General features: G+C 36.8%; 1 protein-coding gene across 1 annotated transcript in view; it reads right to left on the bottom strand.

Annotated features, from left to right (window-relative positions):
• Positions 1 to 630: 630 nt before the first annotated feature.
• The window catches only part of ODAD2 (outer dynein arm docking complex subunit 2), a 75,450-nt gene continuing 56,142 nt past the window's right edge, over positions 631 to 19,938 (bottom strand). Inside the window, exon 20 of the mRNA XM_048951806.1 lies at positions 631 to 1,059. Coding sequence (XP_048807763.1) covers positions 946 to 1,059 — 114 coding nt within the window. The 3' untranslated portion in view covers positions 631 to 945. The remainder of the gene's footprint in view (positions 1,060 to 19,938) is intronic.

The following is a 19,938-nucleotide window of genomic DNA, read 5'->3' as shown; positions in this document are numbered from 1 at the left end:
GTTTTTTTTTTTTTTTTAGATTTGTCAGATGACTGTGCTTATAACTAAGACATTTCTGCTCTCAAGGAAATGCCTTTGTGTTATTTGTTGAGTATAGCATGTAGAGTGGTTCTCTTATCTGTACTAACAACAAGAAACACGTGATTATTGAAATGAACTCTGTGAATTTTATGCAGAAAATAAAGTAATTACATCAATACAATGTTGTACTCATTTTAAAAATGGAAAAACAATCAGATAATGTGTAAACAAATGTAATGCTCTACTTCTTATTTACAGCTGGTAAATTTTAATTTTATTTACAGACATGTGTTAATTAAAACACATTTCACCAGCTACCTACAAACTTAAGCTCAATTTTGTTTGATTTTGTTAGAAACAGGAAATTTTGAGTGATGCCCACAGCTACAGCTGTTTGCAGTCCTTATGTAACACCAGATGTAAGATTGATGTGTCTGTATTTTGTCCTCTCCTGTGAGTTGCAGGTGATCAAACAGGCAAAAACATAATGACAGAATGATTAGACTAATTTAGCACAAAGGGAATTGTTCAAGACATTCATCAATTACCTCACAATCACACACGCAATGATGGAGAATGTATTTATTGCAATGTCACAGATAAGCAAAACCACTATTTATCTACAATTAATTTCAAAGACAAAGACAAGCTTATTATTGTAGAAAGCATCTCTTAGACATGACTGGTATTCTTTTATAAGATGTAATACTAAAACATCCAGAAAACTAGCTGAGTGTTGTCTGAACTTTAGGTGTGACAAATTATTAAAGCAAATCCAAAAACCATTTTCCACAGATGTATTTTTTTAAACGAACTATTCTCATTCAAATGAGCTCTGCTATGAAACACCAATGCTAGAAGTAATCACATATTCAAATGTCGTTGGATTGCAACTCAAGGGTGTTGGTAAAAGCTGTTAAAGCATCAGCCATACTTTGCTTTTTCTGTTGCTAGAGCCAATCTGCGAATGTTTGCTATGCAACCAGCTGCTGCCTCCTGCAGAGTTTCATCTGTAGAGCCTACCATAGCCAGTAGGAGCTAGTGAAAATAACAATAAAAATAGTATAAGAAATAGAAATAAGTACACTATTTAAAAAGTATTCAAATCATACTTTGAACATTTGTAGGCTACTGTTTAAAAATACTCAAATCGTACTTTGAACAACTGTATGCATTTACTCACACGTACAAGAAATAAAACATTGAATATTATATTAACAAAAACATTGTATTGTATAGGTACATATATATACACATTTATGCATGGTTTTATATATCTATATGCATTAGCATACGTATAGAGCACCACACTTTATATTTGGTTATATCTGTACCTGTAATTTGATATTTTCTTGTCTGATTTTCTATTTATTTTTTCACGCCTGTCTACTGGTTCTGAATTGGATTTTTTTCTTGTAAGTAGGAATTGAATATATGCAAACCAAAATCACTGTTTCCCCTGAAGGCATACTAATGTATTTGTATATGCTCCAGACTTCTAATAAGCAAGACTGTGTTTTTCTTTTTGGCTTTTATCATAAAACATGTGAAGGATCCTAGCGTCCTGCTGATTGCAGTAGGTTTCCTCACCGTCACAGCAAACCACTCGTGTGAAATTGCTTGACGGATACAGACCTGGAATGCCATTCTTACATATTTGCATGGAAAAACACAAAACAAAGGCCCAACAGAGGCACCAAACTTTTGGAATCAATTCAGCTCTTCAGTCATGTGGAGTAGATCCTTTACTTTGGAAGTCATTCAATTTTTTCAATGGAAATTCCCTTGGAGTAAGGTGCTGTTCCACACCAGCATGACATAATGCAGACCTTGATGATAAAACACTTTTACATATCAGAAAATCGTTAATAATACTCTGGGATCTCTTTTTTTAGAATATTGCAAGCCTATGATGCAACTGTAAATACAATATATGCTAGAAAACAGCAGAAAAAACAGATTCTTTGCTAGTTTAAATCAGCACTTCACAATCCTCAGATTTCTGAAAATCTGCCAAGCATAGTGCGCGTCCAGGTATTTTGAAGCTCAGACAGCTCTAATTAAAACCTATATTTTCAGTCTGCAATACTTAGGATTCTGTGTTCACCCAAACAATGTTGAATCAAACCACAAAAAAATCTGTTATCACTCAACTCTAGTATATATTTTTCATATAGCTAAAATATTACATAAAATTATGAACTGCTAAATATAAAAGCATAAATTGAATGCAGACATCAAATTCATACGCTACCTTTTTCTAACCTTCCAGCAATAGTGAGGCATGGGCCACAGCTGCACACATATGGCATTTGCTTATAGAGATCAAAGCATTTCATACTTGAGGAAGTATTAGTGTTAGCCAAATGTACCAAACAAGCATCTTGCCAGTCACCTTTCACCCTTTGACCCCTATATGTAACTTGTAAGAGTGCCTGCAACATGCACATATCATGTCAAAAAGACTATTATGTAAATTAAGCATCAATCATGTAATTTTCTAGTAATTCTTCTTACTATTATTTCCATTCATGTAACAAACTGTCTATGTCCAAATAGCTAGATAAGAATTCTTAACAGTGTGAACACTTCTGAATGGATATAGAACAGGGAAAATGGCACAATTAGAAGATGTAATAAGAAAACTTTGTACTCCTGTGCTTTATTTGCAGGCAAAATCTGAGCCACGTTCAGTGGCTAGTGGAGTCAGTGAAGCTTCACCATTGCCTTCAGCTGGTGGAATGGCCTAGCAGCATGTCTCTGCAAGCTGCTCAACAAAGCACAAGGGCCAGAACACAAGCCTTACCATGAACCTAGCATTTTTAAGAGAAATATTGCTAAATAAAGATCTTTCTCCCTCCTAATTTCCACCAGATTTCTCATTAGCCTAAATGTTTCTTTGGGTGCCTCTCATCCTTCTTGTATAAGTTACAGACAAAAACTGATATAGATCCTTCACATCCCTGACTCAAAACCAAAAATATGTATGCACATACCGTTCATACGGTGGTTTTGGTAACACCATAAGTTTCAAATCTGGGAGCAAGGAAACTATATGCCTTATGTAATTATTCACTGCATCTTCATAAACCTAATGTAAAGCTTTCTGAAATGTAGTGAATGTGGAACTCAAACTTTTATAATAAATTCAGCATGAGTTTTTATCAGTACATGAGAACAGAAGTTTGTCATGAAATTAATATTTCAGAAACATATTTTTAACTAGAAAAATAGCAAAATAAAAAAAATCCAACAAAAATAAACCTCTGCCTCTGTTATGACTCCATGTTAGGTAGTCCTTGATACTAGGTTACTGATATCACCTCTTAGTCATCTCTTACTTCTGGGCTCAGACGACTTAGGAAAATAAATACTTCTTGTTGCATCCTATGGTGAACTTAATGTTCAGCAATGATGATTGTAGAGGCAGGGTTGAAAGGGGTGATCTCCACTCTTTATTGCAGCTGCTTTTTGGGGAGTCAGGGCTTAGTATCAAAGGACAATACCTTACAGGACACAGATCTTAAGGAATCAGAAGAGATACTTCAGAATTAGTGCAAAACAACAATGCAACAGTAATTTTTTTTTACAAAAACATTAAAAACTGTTTTTTTTTGTTTTTGTTTTTTTTCCCCTCCTCCTCCTTCTGAGTTTGGCGGTTAAAGGATCAATTGCTCTCTGATTTGTTGTTCTTCTAAATCACTTGCCAGTGGTAACATCCATAAGAACTGCCACGTTATACAAAATCCTTGTTCAGGATTTTCAGAACATGACTTCAAAGAAATATTCCTGGAAACAGAGTCTAATACAGTAGCAGCTGCTAGGGATAGAGGATATACAGAAACATTTGTCTGTCAACTTACTCCATGTTATGAGAAGGAAAGTGGAGAGAAGATTATTTAAAATGCAACATATTTAAATGCATGCGAGTAATTCTTACATATTTAGGAATCTAACATCAAAGATTTTGATATAAATGCTGTTTTAAATGAAGCAAAATTTTATCATTTTCATATATTTCTCTCACTTCCCGACTGCCACTTCTCAAACTGTTGTGGATTCATTTCACTTTACTGGTAATTTGGGTCACCCAATTCAGCTGTGGAAATGTATTCACAGAATGTATACACAGACCATGTCCACATATTGCATATATTTGACAAGTCCAAGAAAACTTTTTTCTTTTTAGTTCCAGTACACCAGTGCAATATTGCATGTCCTTCTTCTTGATGCAGTGCCCTTGAACTTCATGTATCCCTTCCCTTTACTGTTCAGGTATTGTTTTCTGACACATGTAAATGTTAACAGATGTGAGAAGCAATAAAAAAGCATGTGGTATAAATGCTTCTTTCTGGCACATAAAAGGCACTTTCCATAGACAGAGAAAGCATTTGCAGTACTATGTAGACTTCTTTTTCAGTTGGCAGGTATCTATATTCTAAGGCAAGAGTCCAAAATTTTTTGCACAGTTAGCACGTCATACCAGCAAATAAGCACAAATACAAGCTGTTTGGAGAACGTACAGAGCATATGTAGCATTTATGGGTTCCAAAAGCAAGAGTTACGCACAGCCAAATCATTTAAATATTCAGAACAATTAAGAAGATTTTGCCATTACTGTCCTAGCTTTAAAACAGCACAGAATGGTGTGGCCACTTCAGAGCAGCAAAGTCAGAGTAGCCCCGAATGCAAGGGGTCTCAAAAGGTCTCTGGTGCAGTTCATGCACAAAACAGGGTCAGCCATCAGATTAGACCGGGTTGCTCTGGGATTTATGCAGCCCAATCTTGAAAACCTTTGAGGACAGAGACTGCATAATCTCTTTGAGCAACCTGTTCCAGTGTTTGTCCGTCTTCATAGGGAAAAGATTTTCCCTATATTCAGTCTCCCTTCTTTCAGTTTATGCCTGTTGACTCTCACCCAAAAGCCATACATCACTGGGAAAAGCCTTGCTACATCTGTTTGATGATTGACCTCCCTGTAGGTACTGGGAAGCTGATGTTAATTTCACTAGAAGCCCTCTCTTCTCCATGCTGAAAAACCCACTTTGTTGAGTTTTTCCTCACAGGACAGGTGCACCAATTTTAACCCTCGTGGCACTCTGCTGGTCCCACTAGCTCTGGTTTAGCCAAGTCTTTCCTGTATTGGAGGGATGCCTGCAGTATTCTAGGAGTGGTCTAATGAGTACTGTGGGGAAGAAAAATCATTTCCTTCAACATACTGACCACACTCCTTCTATTGCAGCCCAGTACTGTGCCTTCTTTGCTTTCAGGAGACACTGCTGGCTAATGTAGCCCTCTGCCTACTGAAATTCTCATGCCCTTTTCCATATAACCGTTCCACATCCACTCAGTCCCTAGCCAGTATCACTGTGAGGGCAAGTGCAAGTCCTCAGCTGCAGGATGTTGCGTTTATCCTTGCTGAATTTCATGATGTTACACTGATCTGTTTCAGCTTTGCCCTGGAATATATGGAAACCACCTTCCTCTCCGGCAACCATGTTCTCTGGTATATCAAAGTTATGACAGTTGCTCTTCAAGGCAATAGTCAGACATACAAGGGTAAGCCAGAATATTGGCTTGCATGTTACTGTACCATGAATGATGCTGCCTGATGCTCTCTGAAAGCAGAGCTTCCTGAGAATATTATCTCTGAAATCACAAAATCACCAATTGAAAACTTTTTTTAAAAAAACAAAATAAATCAAGAGTTGATAAAAGAACTTGTAAACGTATCCTTCCAAAATGGGTAATAAAAGTTAGTAATTCTTTTTTCTATGAAGATGCCTTTTTAGAATTTTTCACTTCTACAGAAGCATAGCATAAGAGGATTTTAAAGAAGAAAGAGATGCAGACAAGTATTCCTCCAGTAAACCAATAAACAAAATCTTGTAAGGTTCAGATGCTCCACGCACTGGGTACAATAATTCCTAAGTCCTCCCTTTCCTACATTCCTTTAGTCACAATCATTGCAGCTTTCAGACTCACAGGTGGGAAGCAGGAAACAGAAGAAGCACTGTTTTCAGAAAGAATATAGTTTGCACATATTCTTTAAAAGGGGGTTGGTCATTTGATGCTTGTGCAAGTTTTCCAAAACAGTGGGAAGAGTGGAACAGTACTATGGAGAGAGGTTCCTTTGCTCATGCGAAACAGAAACATAGATCAGCCTAAGCAATACTCTGGAGTCCTGTGAAAATGAAAGCAAAATATGAAGGAAGAAGAGCTATCAAAATAATTTTTAATGCCAATTTTTCAAGCCTTTTTCTTTTTTAGAAGGAAATATAGACAGGCTCCTTCAACAAGATTCATATCTATACTGGGAAGCTAGTCACAGTTCACATCAAGCTTACAATTCCTGGAAATAAAGACTCTCAACTGCTGCTTCTATCTGCTATGCTGGTGATGACATTTTGCAGACTGACAGCATTTCCAGTTGGTGATAGGACTTGCCATTTCTTTTTTTAAATTTAGATTTAGTATCTGAATTATTTTATTTGCAACATTTCCTAAAGGATACTAATTTTCTAGCACTGTGATTTTCTAATTGTGTAACACTTCTTTTCCAAAAAAGACATTTTTCACATGCTTTTTATAAACCTAACCTAAGAGAAAAAAAATACTTTAAATAAAAGCATATGGTAGAAGCTTATCCAAGAAAGTATCAGTCTAGATCCAGCCAGCAGTTTGCTAACTTTCAACACCATAGTGCACACTGGAAAATATTAAAGCACCTAGTTTGAGTATTACGTTACACGTATTCCTATGAAAATATTTCTCATGAAATTAAATTCTAAATAATAAAGCATACTCCTCAATCAAAGCATAATTAAGGTTAAAGTAAGCCGCTGCTTCTAAATTGAAATTGAGGACCTTTTTCTGATTTTTCTCTTTCAGCAGAAAGGATGTACCATGTACAATGCATGTTCCCCTAAGAAGATGCTTATGCAAGTTCTGCAGTGTTTTCTCCTGATTGATTTTTTTTTTTTTTTTTTTATTTTGTTTGTTGCTTATGCAACACAAAGACAATAAATTTCAGATGCAAAGTCTCTGGGTCAGGGAATGCTGAGCTAGCAGAGGTGGAAAGCCCAGCACTACAAGTCCCAGTAAGTGCAAAAGATGGGCAGGACAAACACGCACGATGTTGACTGCCTTTCATGGAATGCCTCTCTTCTCTGGAACTGAAGTCAGTGCAGCCCAGCTTGCCCACACAGAATGTGAAGGTGCAGGAACTGAAGCTCCTTGTTTGGGCATGGTGAAATCCTAGGAAGATCCCACCTAGTTTCTTCTTCTTCTTCATTCTCTTATTCCTATCTTTCCTCTTCTCTCTCCCCTGAAACACATCTCCATTCTAGCAGCCATGGAAAAAGAATAACAGCCCTTGATAGTAAAGCACTACAGAGGGATGACAAGGCCTGAAAGATACAGGCCAAGGCACACCTGAAAGTGGTGGCAGTCAGCAGATTGGGCAGGATCTGTCTCCTTTGTCTCATCTTTTTCTTACTCCTTCAAAAAAAAAAAAACCACAACCAAACAAGCAAACAATAAAAACAACCAAAACCAACAGTGAAAAGAGTACAGGCGGAAATCTGTATCCTTTCTGCAAACAGGTGCAGAACCTGGTGGGAAAAACTTGTCCGCAGTTTGCAGTGCACTTGGCTATCTATTCTTTTGTATATCTTGTATATCTTCTGTATCTTTTGTTTAGTTACAGCAAAACCAAAAAGGGGCAACAGCTAGCTTTCTGAACTGTGCCTTCCTTGCTCTTGAAGAGAAATCCTCATAGGCAAACACTAACAAAATACAAAATAAATTATAACTCCCATACTATCCAATTATTTTAAAGGAGGAATTACTTCACTTGTTGGCAGTGTTGCATAAAGGAAATTATAATATGGTATGCAACTTAAATATACCTACATAATTCCTAATCTATGTATGTGTACAAAAGATGAACAAAATATTCTACAGCTTATTCAACACCTCATCTGTATTAACTGTCTATTTTTCACAGTAAAATAATTATTTTGGGAAGGGTGCCCCACTTCTGTGCAAAAGCAGCAGATTCTGAATATCTGACAAGAAACAATGTTAAATGGTAAAATGTAGAAGTTTTAATAGTTTTAGAACTTGGTAAACTTGCACTAAAATACACTAAATTGAAAGGCTTATCCATCACAAAGAATATTTCCTGCAATTTCAGATAGAAGTGAATATAAACATATCATAGAAAGGTAATAAAGCTAAATAAAACTAGTAATAAAAGCAACTTTAAATCATTGTTTAAAAGGTGCGATTATATACAACCTATCGGAGTCCTTAAAGGCAGATAATCTGAGTCCACATTCAGCTGTAAGAAGTTTGGTGCAATATTAAGAAAGAATTCAATCATCATGAACATTCCAATGTACAGAAGGGTCTTACAGGATATGAAATTCATCCCACAAAAAGCAATAGGCAGATCTGATAATCCAGAAGTGATGAAGCCCAAGGTCTTACAGCATGTTTTCATTTGAACCACTTCATTTTATCCTTATTTCATGCCGTTTTCAAGAGAAGATTAACACATAAAAGGCCCTTGGTGGCACAGAGAGAATAAAGAACTTTTTCATAACATCAGTACAGTTACATAAAAAAAAAAATACAAAAAACACTTTTTTTCAATTCACTGGAAATTCATTGTGTTAAAACAGGAGCCTGCTTACTTAACAACATGTAATGGACACAAGCAGGCTCATGGACGTTCCTTTCCTTTCATAATGCAGTCTGGCTCTGTAACACATTGGAGACTATTTCTTTATTTTATTGCACCCTGATCAATCTTTCTTTTTATTCCCTGCTCACTTTCAGTACTCATCTGCTTTTTCATTCCTGCTCTTTTCATATTTTTCTTTCTTTTTCATTTTACAGAAGCATAACTTCTGCCTTCCCTTCCTTCCTTAATATTTCTGCGAAGGTAGCATAGGAAGTTTGAGAAAGAACTGCTAATTCAGTTTTGGTTTTCAAAATGTAAAAAAATGATTATTAAGAATACTGTCTCTGTCTATCAATTTGTGAGTCACACGAGGGCTATATAGAAGCTAAGGGAGGTCAGTTGCAAATAAACTCTCAGGAGCAAGTCAGAAAAAAAAGGAGACTTGAGCTGTCCAGGAACCCTCATACACTGACAGATTCTGCCTGACTTCCCAGCAAAACCCTGAAAACATCTTACATGTTGTTCTCTTGTTTACCTACTATTCCTGAAGTGCTTTATTTTTGAAGTCAGCACTGAAAAGGGAAACCGCAGCTTCTGGACTACTGACAAACGCTTTGATGTTATCTTAAGCTGCATCTTATTCTGAAAAGGTGCAAAACCTTACTGTACTACATAAAAATGTTACATCTACTGGTATGCATGGACCGACTTCAAACTCTCTTCTGTATTCAATTCCAACTACTGGTTTTGATTCTATAACACCAACATAGATTTAAGTCCAATGGTCCAAGTGTGTGTCTCTCTGCCTTAGTAGGACTGTAGTGATCAAAACCAATGGGGTGCTTCTGCTAGCAAACCTTACATATCACATTCTGGGGATAAAGGCAGGACAGTCATGCTGTAGACACTGACAACAGCATTTATTTCAAATAAAGATTCAAGTCACTTTTTTGGGGGGGGGGTGTACAAGAAGAACTATATCCTCACGTTTTAAGATCTGTGGTAACTGCATATATTTACGTAAACTGGAAGGTGACTGGCATTGTTCAATTTATAGTCTGTTTTTAAACTAGAGAACATTTGTATAATCAATAGATATCAAGATGTTATAATCACAACATAATCAAGAGAGTTAGGCAAAGTAGACAATGATAACAAAAAGAGAATAAGTGGAAGAGCTTACCCTTCAGCTGGGCTCACCACAAAACACCAAGAGAGGTGATCTCCAGAAGAGATCCTTCCCTACTGGTAGCCAGCTCTTAAATAGGTCTAGGAGGAGCCAGGCTCCACCCTTCCAGCAGCACAGGAGAATTGCCTTCACCTGTGCTCCCATGGCTGACTCAGTGCTCACCTCAGGTGATCAATCAGAGGTTCAGGCCCTGACTCTGCAGTTCCCATACAACATTCCATTAGAATGTTTTATTAAACTAATACAAAAAATTACTGTATACAGTCAAAAAATAATAAACGACTGCTGTAATACAATCTGGATAGATTCTGAGATGAAAAATAGAATTTAATAATGATAACTTAATTTTGATTTAATTTTTCACATTTTGAAGTCCCTCCTAACTAAAGGTAACTTCCCAAAACAAATAATACTTAACATGAAATAAGAATAAACACGTACATAAATTAACTATCCCTTTGGACACAGTTAGAAACTCTTCCAGTCTAGAAAGGCAATCATTTCTCTTAGGTGTAAATATGAGAAGCCTTTTCAAACTGATTATGTGGTTGTTTCTCTTCCTGTATTAACTTCTTTTATGTTCGGGCACTACTATGGATAATTAGTAGAGTACAACTACATTAAACACAGGAAACAAAAGAAAACTAGCACAGCATAAATCAATGTATGGAACATGGTTCAGCTTTACTCAAAGAAATACTAAATTCTGAATGTGAGAAAGCAAGAAATGAGATGGGTTGCTTCATGGATAAAGATCTGTGTGCAGTGTTAATTCACATCTGTAGATTTAAAAAAAACTTCTTAGTCTACTTCTTAGTTTTCTACTTTGCAAGTTTTTGCTTTGGATTACAGAGACAGATTAATTGCTAGAATGCATTTTCCTATCTTTAAATTGATTTTGGCATTTAGAGAACTCTGTATATACTGCACATTTTTAATTTTTTTTTATCATCACTTTCGTGATGTATGAAGGACAAAAGACACAGAAGTAAATGTATGGTATGTAAAAAAGGTGACATAGCAATTTTATTTCTTTATGAGTTTTTGGTGAAGAGATCTCTTGAACAGAATTCTACAACACAAGGGGGGTAAACCCAATACTTAAAATAAGAAGAGGATTACTGCACATGAATAAAAGAGTACGACTACAGATGAGAAGATGAAACACTCCGGTTGGAGGCCTGTAACTAGTGCTGTTCCTCAGGGGTCTGTGCTGGGTCCGGTCTTGTTCAACATCTTCATCAATGACCTTGATGAGGGGATAATGGCCACCCTCAGCAAGTTTGCTGATGATACGAAGTTGGGAGGATTGGCTGACACGCCTGAAGGCTGTGCTGCCATTCAGCAAGACCTGGACAGGCTGGAGAGCTGGGCAGAAAAAAACCAGATGAGGTTTAACAAAAGCAAGTGTAGAGTCTTGCATCTGGGGAGGAATAATTCCATGCACCAGTACAGGTTGGGGGATGAGCTGCTGGAGAGGAGCTCTGTGGAGAGGGACCAGGGTGTCCTGGTGGACGACAGGTTGGCCATGAGCCAGCAGTGTGCCCTGTGGCCAAAAAGGCCAATGGCATCCTGGGGTGCATTAAAAAGAGCGTGGCCAGCAGGTCAAGGGAGGTGATCCTCCCCCTCTACTCTGCCCTGGTAAGACCTCATCTGGAGTACTGCGTCCAGTTCTGGGCTCCCCAGTACAAAAAAGACAGGGATCTCTTGGAAAGAGTCCAGCGGAGGGCCACGAATATGGTGAAGGGCCTGGAGCATCTCCCCTATGAGGAAAGGCTGAGTGAACTGGGTCTGTTCAGCCTTGAGAAAAGGAGACTGAGAGGGGACCTGATCCAGGTCTATAAATATCTAAGGTGTGGGGGGCTGAATGGCGAGGCCGGACTCTTTTCAGTGGTGAGTGGAGACAGGACAAGGGGAAACGGCTGGAAACTGCAGCATAGGAAGTTCCGCACAAATGTGCGCAAGAACTTCTTTACAGTGAGGTGACGGAGCACTGGAACAGGCTGCCCAGGGAGGTGGTGGAGTCTCCTTCTCTGGAGATGTTCAAGACCTGCCTGGATGCCTACCTGTGCGACCTACTGTAGGGAACCTGCTTTGGAAGGGGGGTTGGACTCGATCTCTGGAGGTCCCTTCCAACCCCTACAATTCTGTGATTCTGTGATTCTGTGATTCTGTGACTTCAAGAAGCAAAAGACTAATAAAATACTATTTACACAGTGAATGCTCAGGAAATCCAGGACAAAATTATGTCAGAGTTCGAAATATATACACACTCCATTAGCCTACAATACCTCTGAAGTCCAGAAATTCTCTCTTTGGATTTCTGTAAAGGGGGTAAGCCAATCTGATGACTTTTGGATTCATGCAAGTTTTACGGATAAACGTATAGAGGTAAAAATATCAAATTAACCAGATTCTTCCTGCATACCTGGGCTCAAGATAGGTGATAGGCAAAAAGTTGTGAACTCTCCAGGGCAATTCTGAATTTAGGTGTTCTAAATAACGTTTGGAGATTTTTTTTATCTTTTGCTACAGAGACCAAAATTATATATCTTACCCTTAGTTGAGTATTTGGAACTGTAATTTCTGTATGGCATTATGGAAGCAACTTCATGCACGCCTGTTTACTCAATTCTTTATCATGTACAGTTTCGTATTTTTATCTTTATCTTCAACACAAATGCAGTGAGCATATTGGATACGACCTAAATTCACTTATGATCTATCTTGTTTCCTGCATATTTTGCAGTTTATCAGACTCCTTTTGTAACTGACTCGCGATACTGACCAATACTCTCTTATTTCAACATTCATTTATTTCTCTTCAAAACTTCCAGAGATTAAACATAAACAGTTGCAATTAGTTGCACTGATTAGTAGCTGGTAAATACAGTCAGTTATGATCCTTGCAGATAAATGTGAAATTCAATAAAAAGAGATTTTTTTATAAAATGAAAATGCATGGACTTTTGTAGTCTAGCAGAAGATATATTTTAGCCTTTGGTTGATTGTTGTATAATCACCATTGCAACTGTGACTCGTAATCTGATCAGCCCTCACTGGAGTCAGCGACGCAATTCTCATCAGCCTCATGTGCTCTGGCAGCCTGGTCAAATCTTTAGACTTTATGCCAAAATATGGAACGCTAATCAGCAACATTAACACAAGGGCCCATTTCATCACCTACGCATTGCAAGGGGGCTTTTCCTTCGCATCTTTACCGTGAAAGTAACAGCAGCAAGATGTGCCATATTATTAAGAGATACTGCAGAGTGCTCTTTGAAACGGCAACATAAAAGAGAATACAATGTCTAGGGCTTGAAGCCAGCTCTAACTGAGTGATTGATCCTGCAGGAAGAAGAAGAAAGGAGAGTTTTCATAGACAACAATGTGAAATGTAAAATTTGGTACATGAAGGACTCCCGAATGACAATTCCGTCTCTATTTACACATATGTATTTCTACATATCTACGCATGTATATATTGCCCTTATTATTTCTTATATTCATCTTCTTTGAAAAGCTCCTTACAGACAAGGAAACTATTTTTGATCAGCTGAATGCCAAAAATAATTACCTGGCATTCTGCCCTTGTGCATTAAGCCAAGTACCTCTCAATTAACAAAACTAATTCTAATATCAGACAATGTAGCTACTACTCCATGTAAAATAAAATCTTTCAATGTTTTTTTTCTTATTATTACCAAATTCGAAACAAATACTTCACACAGACACAGGGATGAGACTTAGTACAGGGAGCTAAACAATTGCAAGAAGCTCTTCTGTGTATTTCTGTGGTTTAGAAAAAAGTGCCAAGTCGGAAGGAAAAGACATTCTCTGCATTTTCTAAAGCAAGATAAATACAGAAAAGGAATATAGATGAAAGATGGAACAGCTATCTATGGACTCTGCCAGATTCCTTGGCTTTTTGGCACACCTATTGATGCTGGCAGACTTAGCCAGTAGCAATCTTTTCCATTAAAAGAAGCACCATATATTTTGGTTTAACATACTTTGTTTGTGCATTTTTAAGCTTCAAAAATGTCTATTTAAATTTTTTTAATGATTCCTTCTGCACAGTTGGCTGCAATTGCACTTATTTGAAGCAGTTCATTTATCACTAAAAGAGCTGCAGGGCACAGCTACTGTTAAACAGCTCCAACAAACCTACAGCTTAGTGGGACAAGCTTCTTTTTATAAGACTGAAAGATGCTTAACTTGTGCCAAGTGGAGTTTTATGCCAGCCTCTAGGTTTGTTATCCAAACGTTACTAAATTAGAGGTCTTCTGAAGCATAGGATTTGGGCAAAGATAAGCTGATCTCCCTCGGGCTGCTGTTTTTACCTATTGGGGTAAGCCAGATTTTGACAGAACACTTGCTACATATCATAAACTTTAGCAGTGTAAAATCATTGAAACTTTGAGGCTTAATCTACACTGAAGTCAAACGTCATTACCTTTGGCAATGGTGCAAAAGTGAAGTGTTTTAAATGTAAGTACCCCTACTTTATGAATGGTGAATTCTACTTATTAAGAAGGTAGAGGCTTACTGGTTTCTGTTTCTTGGAGCTGAAACTGTAAGAAAAATGTACACAGCTGGCAGTTGCCAACACAATAGAAATTGCACTGGTGTAACATTGTCAGCTATCATTAATCCTTCTGAAACAAAACAACAAATGCCAGTATCTTACTTAGCTTGTGGAAAATCTTGCATATCTGTGGGTGAAGGAACTGGGTGTAATTTCTGCAGCCAACAGCCATGCAGCAATTTTGCCATCTAGTGCCCTCTTCCTTGACATCTAAGAACTGTAACAACTGATTTATGAAAAACAACAAGCATGGGCCTGGAGGTATGTGCCAAACAACTGTATCTCCAGTCTGAACAGTGGAGCCTGAATAAAGCCAACCATGACTGTTAAAAAGAGGGCTCTTCTAAACTGAAAATAAAAATGTAAATATGCAAATATGCAGGTATATATGTATTGCACGTGGATAATGTTACTGCATAGATACTATATAAAATATTTTGGATTGATTTAAAAAAGTATTTTCTTAAAGATTAATAACATAAAACTATATTCTGTATCAATGTTCTCAACAAAGACCCCCACAAAAAAACTAACCCTCTGATCAAACACAACTAAAGAATTAGGTGTGCAAGTGCATTTGTACTTCAGTTTCTGATCCTCAGATATATATATTATATGCTGAAGAGCATATAATATGGTAAAGAGCATATAATTTGGTAAAAATTCCTAGTAATCATCTTCCATAGTTTATAGTTCACAAAGATGATCTTATGAAAGTCTTTTCGTGTTAAAAAAATTAGCCAAAACTTGTAAGGATTTATGGTTTAGTAAGTAATGAGCAAAATTTGAAAGCAATTCAAAATAAAATACCCAAAATACATTCTTTAATACAGTCATTATAACAAAGTACAGAAGAACTCTTCAAACAGAAAAATGTCATTTCATAGTAAACTTTTATAAATCATGGTTAAACCAGCTATTTTTAAATCTTAGACTGTAACAGGGGAAAGGAAGAGCCTTTGTGTGATTAGCTTTTCTACCATTAATAATAGAATTAAAAAAGTACAAATATTTCATAGATTAATTCGTAGTACAATTTAGAAAATATATCTTAGCTGTTACAGCTTCTTTTCAAAAATAAAAGCTAACAAAATGAAAAACAACTATGCATCACTTGAGGATGTAGCATGAGAAGTAGAAAAAATGTGATGAATTAATTAAGAATATATCTATTCATATGTGTAAGGACATAGATACAACAACGATCATCTTGTACACTCCTAGAAGCACGAGACTCTATTTTACCTCTCTTGTATCAAGGTTTTAAAATTAAGTTTTCAATATTCCTGCTGAAGATCCTACTAGCTGTAACTAATATTCCAGATGGTATTTACTGATATTTTGTAATATTATGAAAACTGAGTGCTCCTACAATTGTGCAAATAATTCAGTGAGACCAAAGAGTAAGGCTAAAGATCAGTTCTATACACTGGCAAGTTGGATGGACACTTTCAATATTAAAAAGTGCCATAACATAAATTGGAAAGTCTGATCTGCATTTCAGATATGCACTGCAATTTGTGGATCTTCTGTCCCAAAAATGTCTACATACAATGGAATAACAGGTGAAAATAGAGTTATACATAGTGCAGGAAAAAATATCATCTTTATATCAACTTTTCTGAATAATAAGAACAGTCTAGAAGAAAAAAGAGCTCAACAAGCTAACATAGCTAACTTTCTGTAGCCTTTGGCAGATAGACAGTAGCACCAGCTATGGCTCTCATATGGGCTAAGTACCTTAATATCTGGGTGACTGGGTACTATCTGGTGGCTCTGCTCTCTTGATTTTCACAAAAAGTTTACAGCCAGCATCTTATATTAATATTTTGCTTATAATAATAGAGTTGGAGTTACAAATCAGCAGTGATTGATCTCGGTTTGCTTAAATTACCACATATAAGCAACATATGTATTTTTTAGATTTTTTCCTGCTATTTAATTCCTATCTGCTCACCTCCACCTTGTTGTGCCCTACATTCAAACAATAGGTTTTCTGAGGTCTTTTTCTGATACAGCCATACATCACTGCCTAGCAAGGTGAACAATTCAACTGGGATCAATGGCTTTAGGTGCTCTGGCAATATAGATAAACAAGTGAATAAGTTTAATAACATTATTTATTAGTTAGGAATTCAAGCACAAACTTTACTCAAAGTCAAAATGCCAGTAGATCCTCATTCATCTCACTGGGAAAATATCCCTGAATGTTTTAGAATATCTGTACACCATCTGATCAGCTGCTTGCAAATGCAAAATATTCAGCAAACAGAATGCGTGGGTTTTAGCCTCATACTTTACAATCAAAACAACTAATATGTTTTACATAGACCTTAATCCATTTTTGCCTACATAGCTGAACTCTCAGCCTGAAAACTTCAGTTTTCTAACAAATCATGTCTCTGCCAAAACTGGAATCTTCCGTTATGGAAAAGGCAGCATTTTGCTTTAAAGGCATTATTGGAAGAGTCACTGTGTTGGTGTCTTAAGATTTTCTTTTCTAAAATAATAAAATGCTTGAATGCATTTTGTGGCTGCTTTTATACTGTAAGTGATTAATATAAAAAAGACAGGTAACTCATCTGAGATTTACAAAGTTTATTGACAAAATTAAAGTATGATTTAATCTCTTAGGGAAAAAAATGAGCTTACTTCACTAGGTCTAAATTCACTAGTGATTTATATCAACAGTATTACCTTATGTTAACTTCTACCTTTGTGTGGGAAAGCATTCTAGCATGGGAACGGCTAGCCTGGTGAACAGTCAAAGAAGAAAACTGGCCGAATGTGAACTTTGAGGGCAATTCTGAGGCCAAACAGAATGATGAAAATCTCTGATGTTCAAACAGAGCTTACATAGAGACAGGGAAGTTATTTTACCTGTTTTAAGAATTTATACTACTATTACTGGAATAGTGAATTCTGTACTGAAATATGCTGAAATTGAGTCCAAAAAAGGAAAGTTCAGAAAAAGATTCAGAGCTGACCCACCAAAATAAACAATAGAAAAGACAGAGATTACATTGGAGATTACACTCATTAAAGTGATGTCAGTGGAATGATTTGATTTCACTACGAGAACATTCATGAAAACAGAAGCTATATAAGGCTTTCAGTTTACCAAGCAACAGTATCATACATGTAATGGCATAAGATAAAACTTTAGGCTACAAATAAGATGCAAATGTTTTTATGGGGAAGGTATTTAACTACTGGAAAAAGTTTTGATGGCTCTACTAGATTTTCCATTGCTGGAATTTTTTAAGTAAAGAGTCAGTGTTTTTCTAAAAGATATACTCTATTCTAAACAGAAATAAATTGAAGCCATGTCTCTGGCTTGTATGAGCAAAGCTCATCAGACCAGACCATTACAATCATTTCTTCTAGGATTATAATGTACAGCGTAGTACTATAATGCATATCTATGATTATTCAACATCAGAATAGTCTCCAGTTTACAGGACTATAATCTTATTTAGGCTTTTAAAATACTGGCACACTACTTTTCTCTGAACCCTTCAAGTTTCCTTGCACTGCAAAGCTTACCGAAAATCAACATTCAGGAGGATAGTAATTTAAATTTAGCTGTCTGAAAGCCAGCTGTTTAGTCTGAGCTACAGACCTAGGTTCTTTCAATACTTAGTGGAGAAAACAAGAAACCTTCATGAGCCTCTACTTTTCCAATATTCTGGGCATCTAATCTCAGCTAGCATAAGTCTGCAGGTGCCTCTCTTTCCATTGGCTAATGAAGGTGTCTTAGTTTAGATTGCTTTAAACACCACACCTAAAAGTGGCCAAATTCAGATGAATGGAATCCATCCCTAATACTCCAAAGTCCTTGTTCAAAATCCCTGGATTCAAGTTAGTTAGATCCACTAATTCAAAACATCTGTCTTTGTTAGGTCATGTTTAAAGTGTGCTTCAGTTACTGTTGGGCAGATAGTGTTTCATCACCAACATATCATAAATACACCTCATCTGTATTTTTCCAAGAGCAAAGTACATTTTGAATACCTCTTTCATATTGCACTATTGTTCGGAAGTCTGTCATTCCTATCTAATAATGAACTGGACTGCAGTTCATGTCCACATGTATGAACTTTGTGAGGCACCCCCTTAAACACAGATATGGGGGGATGCAATTGTGTAAATCTGACCTTTGTACCTGCACTTCCATTATAGTTAAAGGAGACCAGACAGTATTGCTGGTAGAGACTGGGGTGCCTTATCTTTGCATAAATGTCTAAATTAGGAGAGAGATGAAACACAATAAAGGGTCTAGAGATGAAGAAACATAAGGAGTGGCTGAAGCTCCTTGGTTTGTTTTCTCTGGTAACAAGTGATAGAACTTGAGGGAACGGCATGGTCTGCAGCAGGGGAGGTTCAGGCTGGGTGTCAGTTAAAGGTTCTTCACCTTAAAAGAGAAAGCTTGTAAAAAATCTGTGCTGTTTAGCAGAGATCTTTTCTTGAACAAGTTCGATTTCTCTGAAGTTTCAAGAGCACACAACCATAGGTAAAAGTCTTTGTTCCTTTGCAACAGCTTCATGTTTCCATGAAGAATGCTATGATCCCAGGTGATTTTACTATTTCTCTTCTGTAATTGTAAGGGAACTCCAAATGTGAAGCATGTTGCCTGGCACTCATGTGTATCTTGGCTGAAAACTGCTAATCCACTGCCGGATTTCTCTTATTGGTCTGTGGACAGCTATTTCCCATCTTGAATTCAGGGTGATGCCTGTTCCTTACTCTAATGTCTAAAAATTCCCCATGTTCTAGTGTCCCACACATCATTACTTGATCTTTGAAAAAGTTTTACAGTACAGCCATGAATTTTTACTTCAGAAGGAGGAAATATTTTCTGGTGTTTGATAGAAAGAAAGCATTGATTCTCCTGTCACATCATAACCATTGTTCCATTCCTAGTCAGAAGAACAGAATGTGGAACTGAACATAAAAGAAAAAACTTCCTTCATTGCCTTTCTAAACTTCCTCCAAAATCGTCCTTTTGTCTTCACATACACCAGTATTTCCATAACTTCTTGCCACTCAGACTTGCATGAAAAACTGACTGTATATTGGGTGCAGCTACAAATATTTGAGAACGTGAAACTGTTCTTCTTTCACAACTGTGCACATATACCTGTTGTTTTGAAACAAGTGATTAGCAATTATTTTTTTGCAGTAGTAAAATATGAAATATGAGAATCTGCCTCTATATATTTTTATTCCTGGTTTCCTAGATAGAACTTGGTGCGTACACATTGTGTAGAGAATGGTCAGAAATCTCATGCGTTGCAAAGGTCTCTGATGAACTGCTCAAGCATTCAGGAGATGTGTTATTCATGCAGAGTAAATGTTTCCCTGAAACATCAGACTTTCTGTGCACTTGAACATAGCACATGAACAAGGGTTGAGGAACATCCAGGATTCAGAATGTATTGCAGCTTGTCA

Source organism: Lagopus muta, chromosome 7 (genome assembly GCF_023343835.1).
Source record: "Lagopus muta isolate bLagMut1 chromosome 7, bLagMut1 primary, whole genome shotgun sequence".
Taxonomy (NCBI): domain Eukaryota; kingdom Metazoa; phylum Chordata; class Aves; order Galliformes; family Phasianidae; genus Lagopus; species Lagopus muta.
The sequence above is the reverse complement of the archived record's forward strand: the minus strand, read 5'-3'. Positions and strand labels throughout refer to the sequence as shown.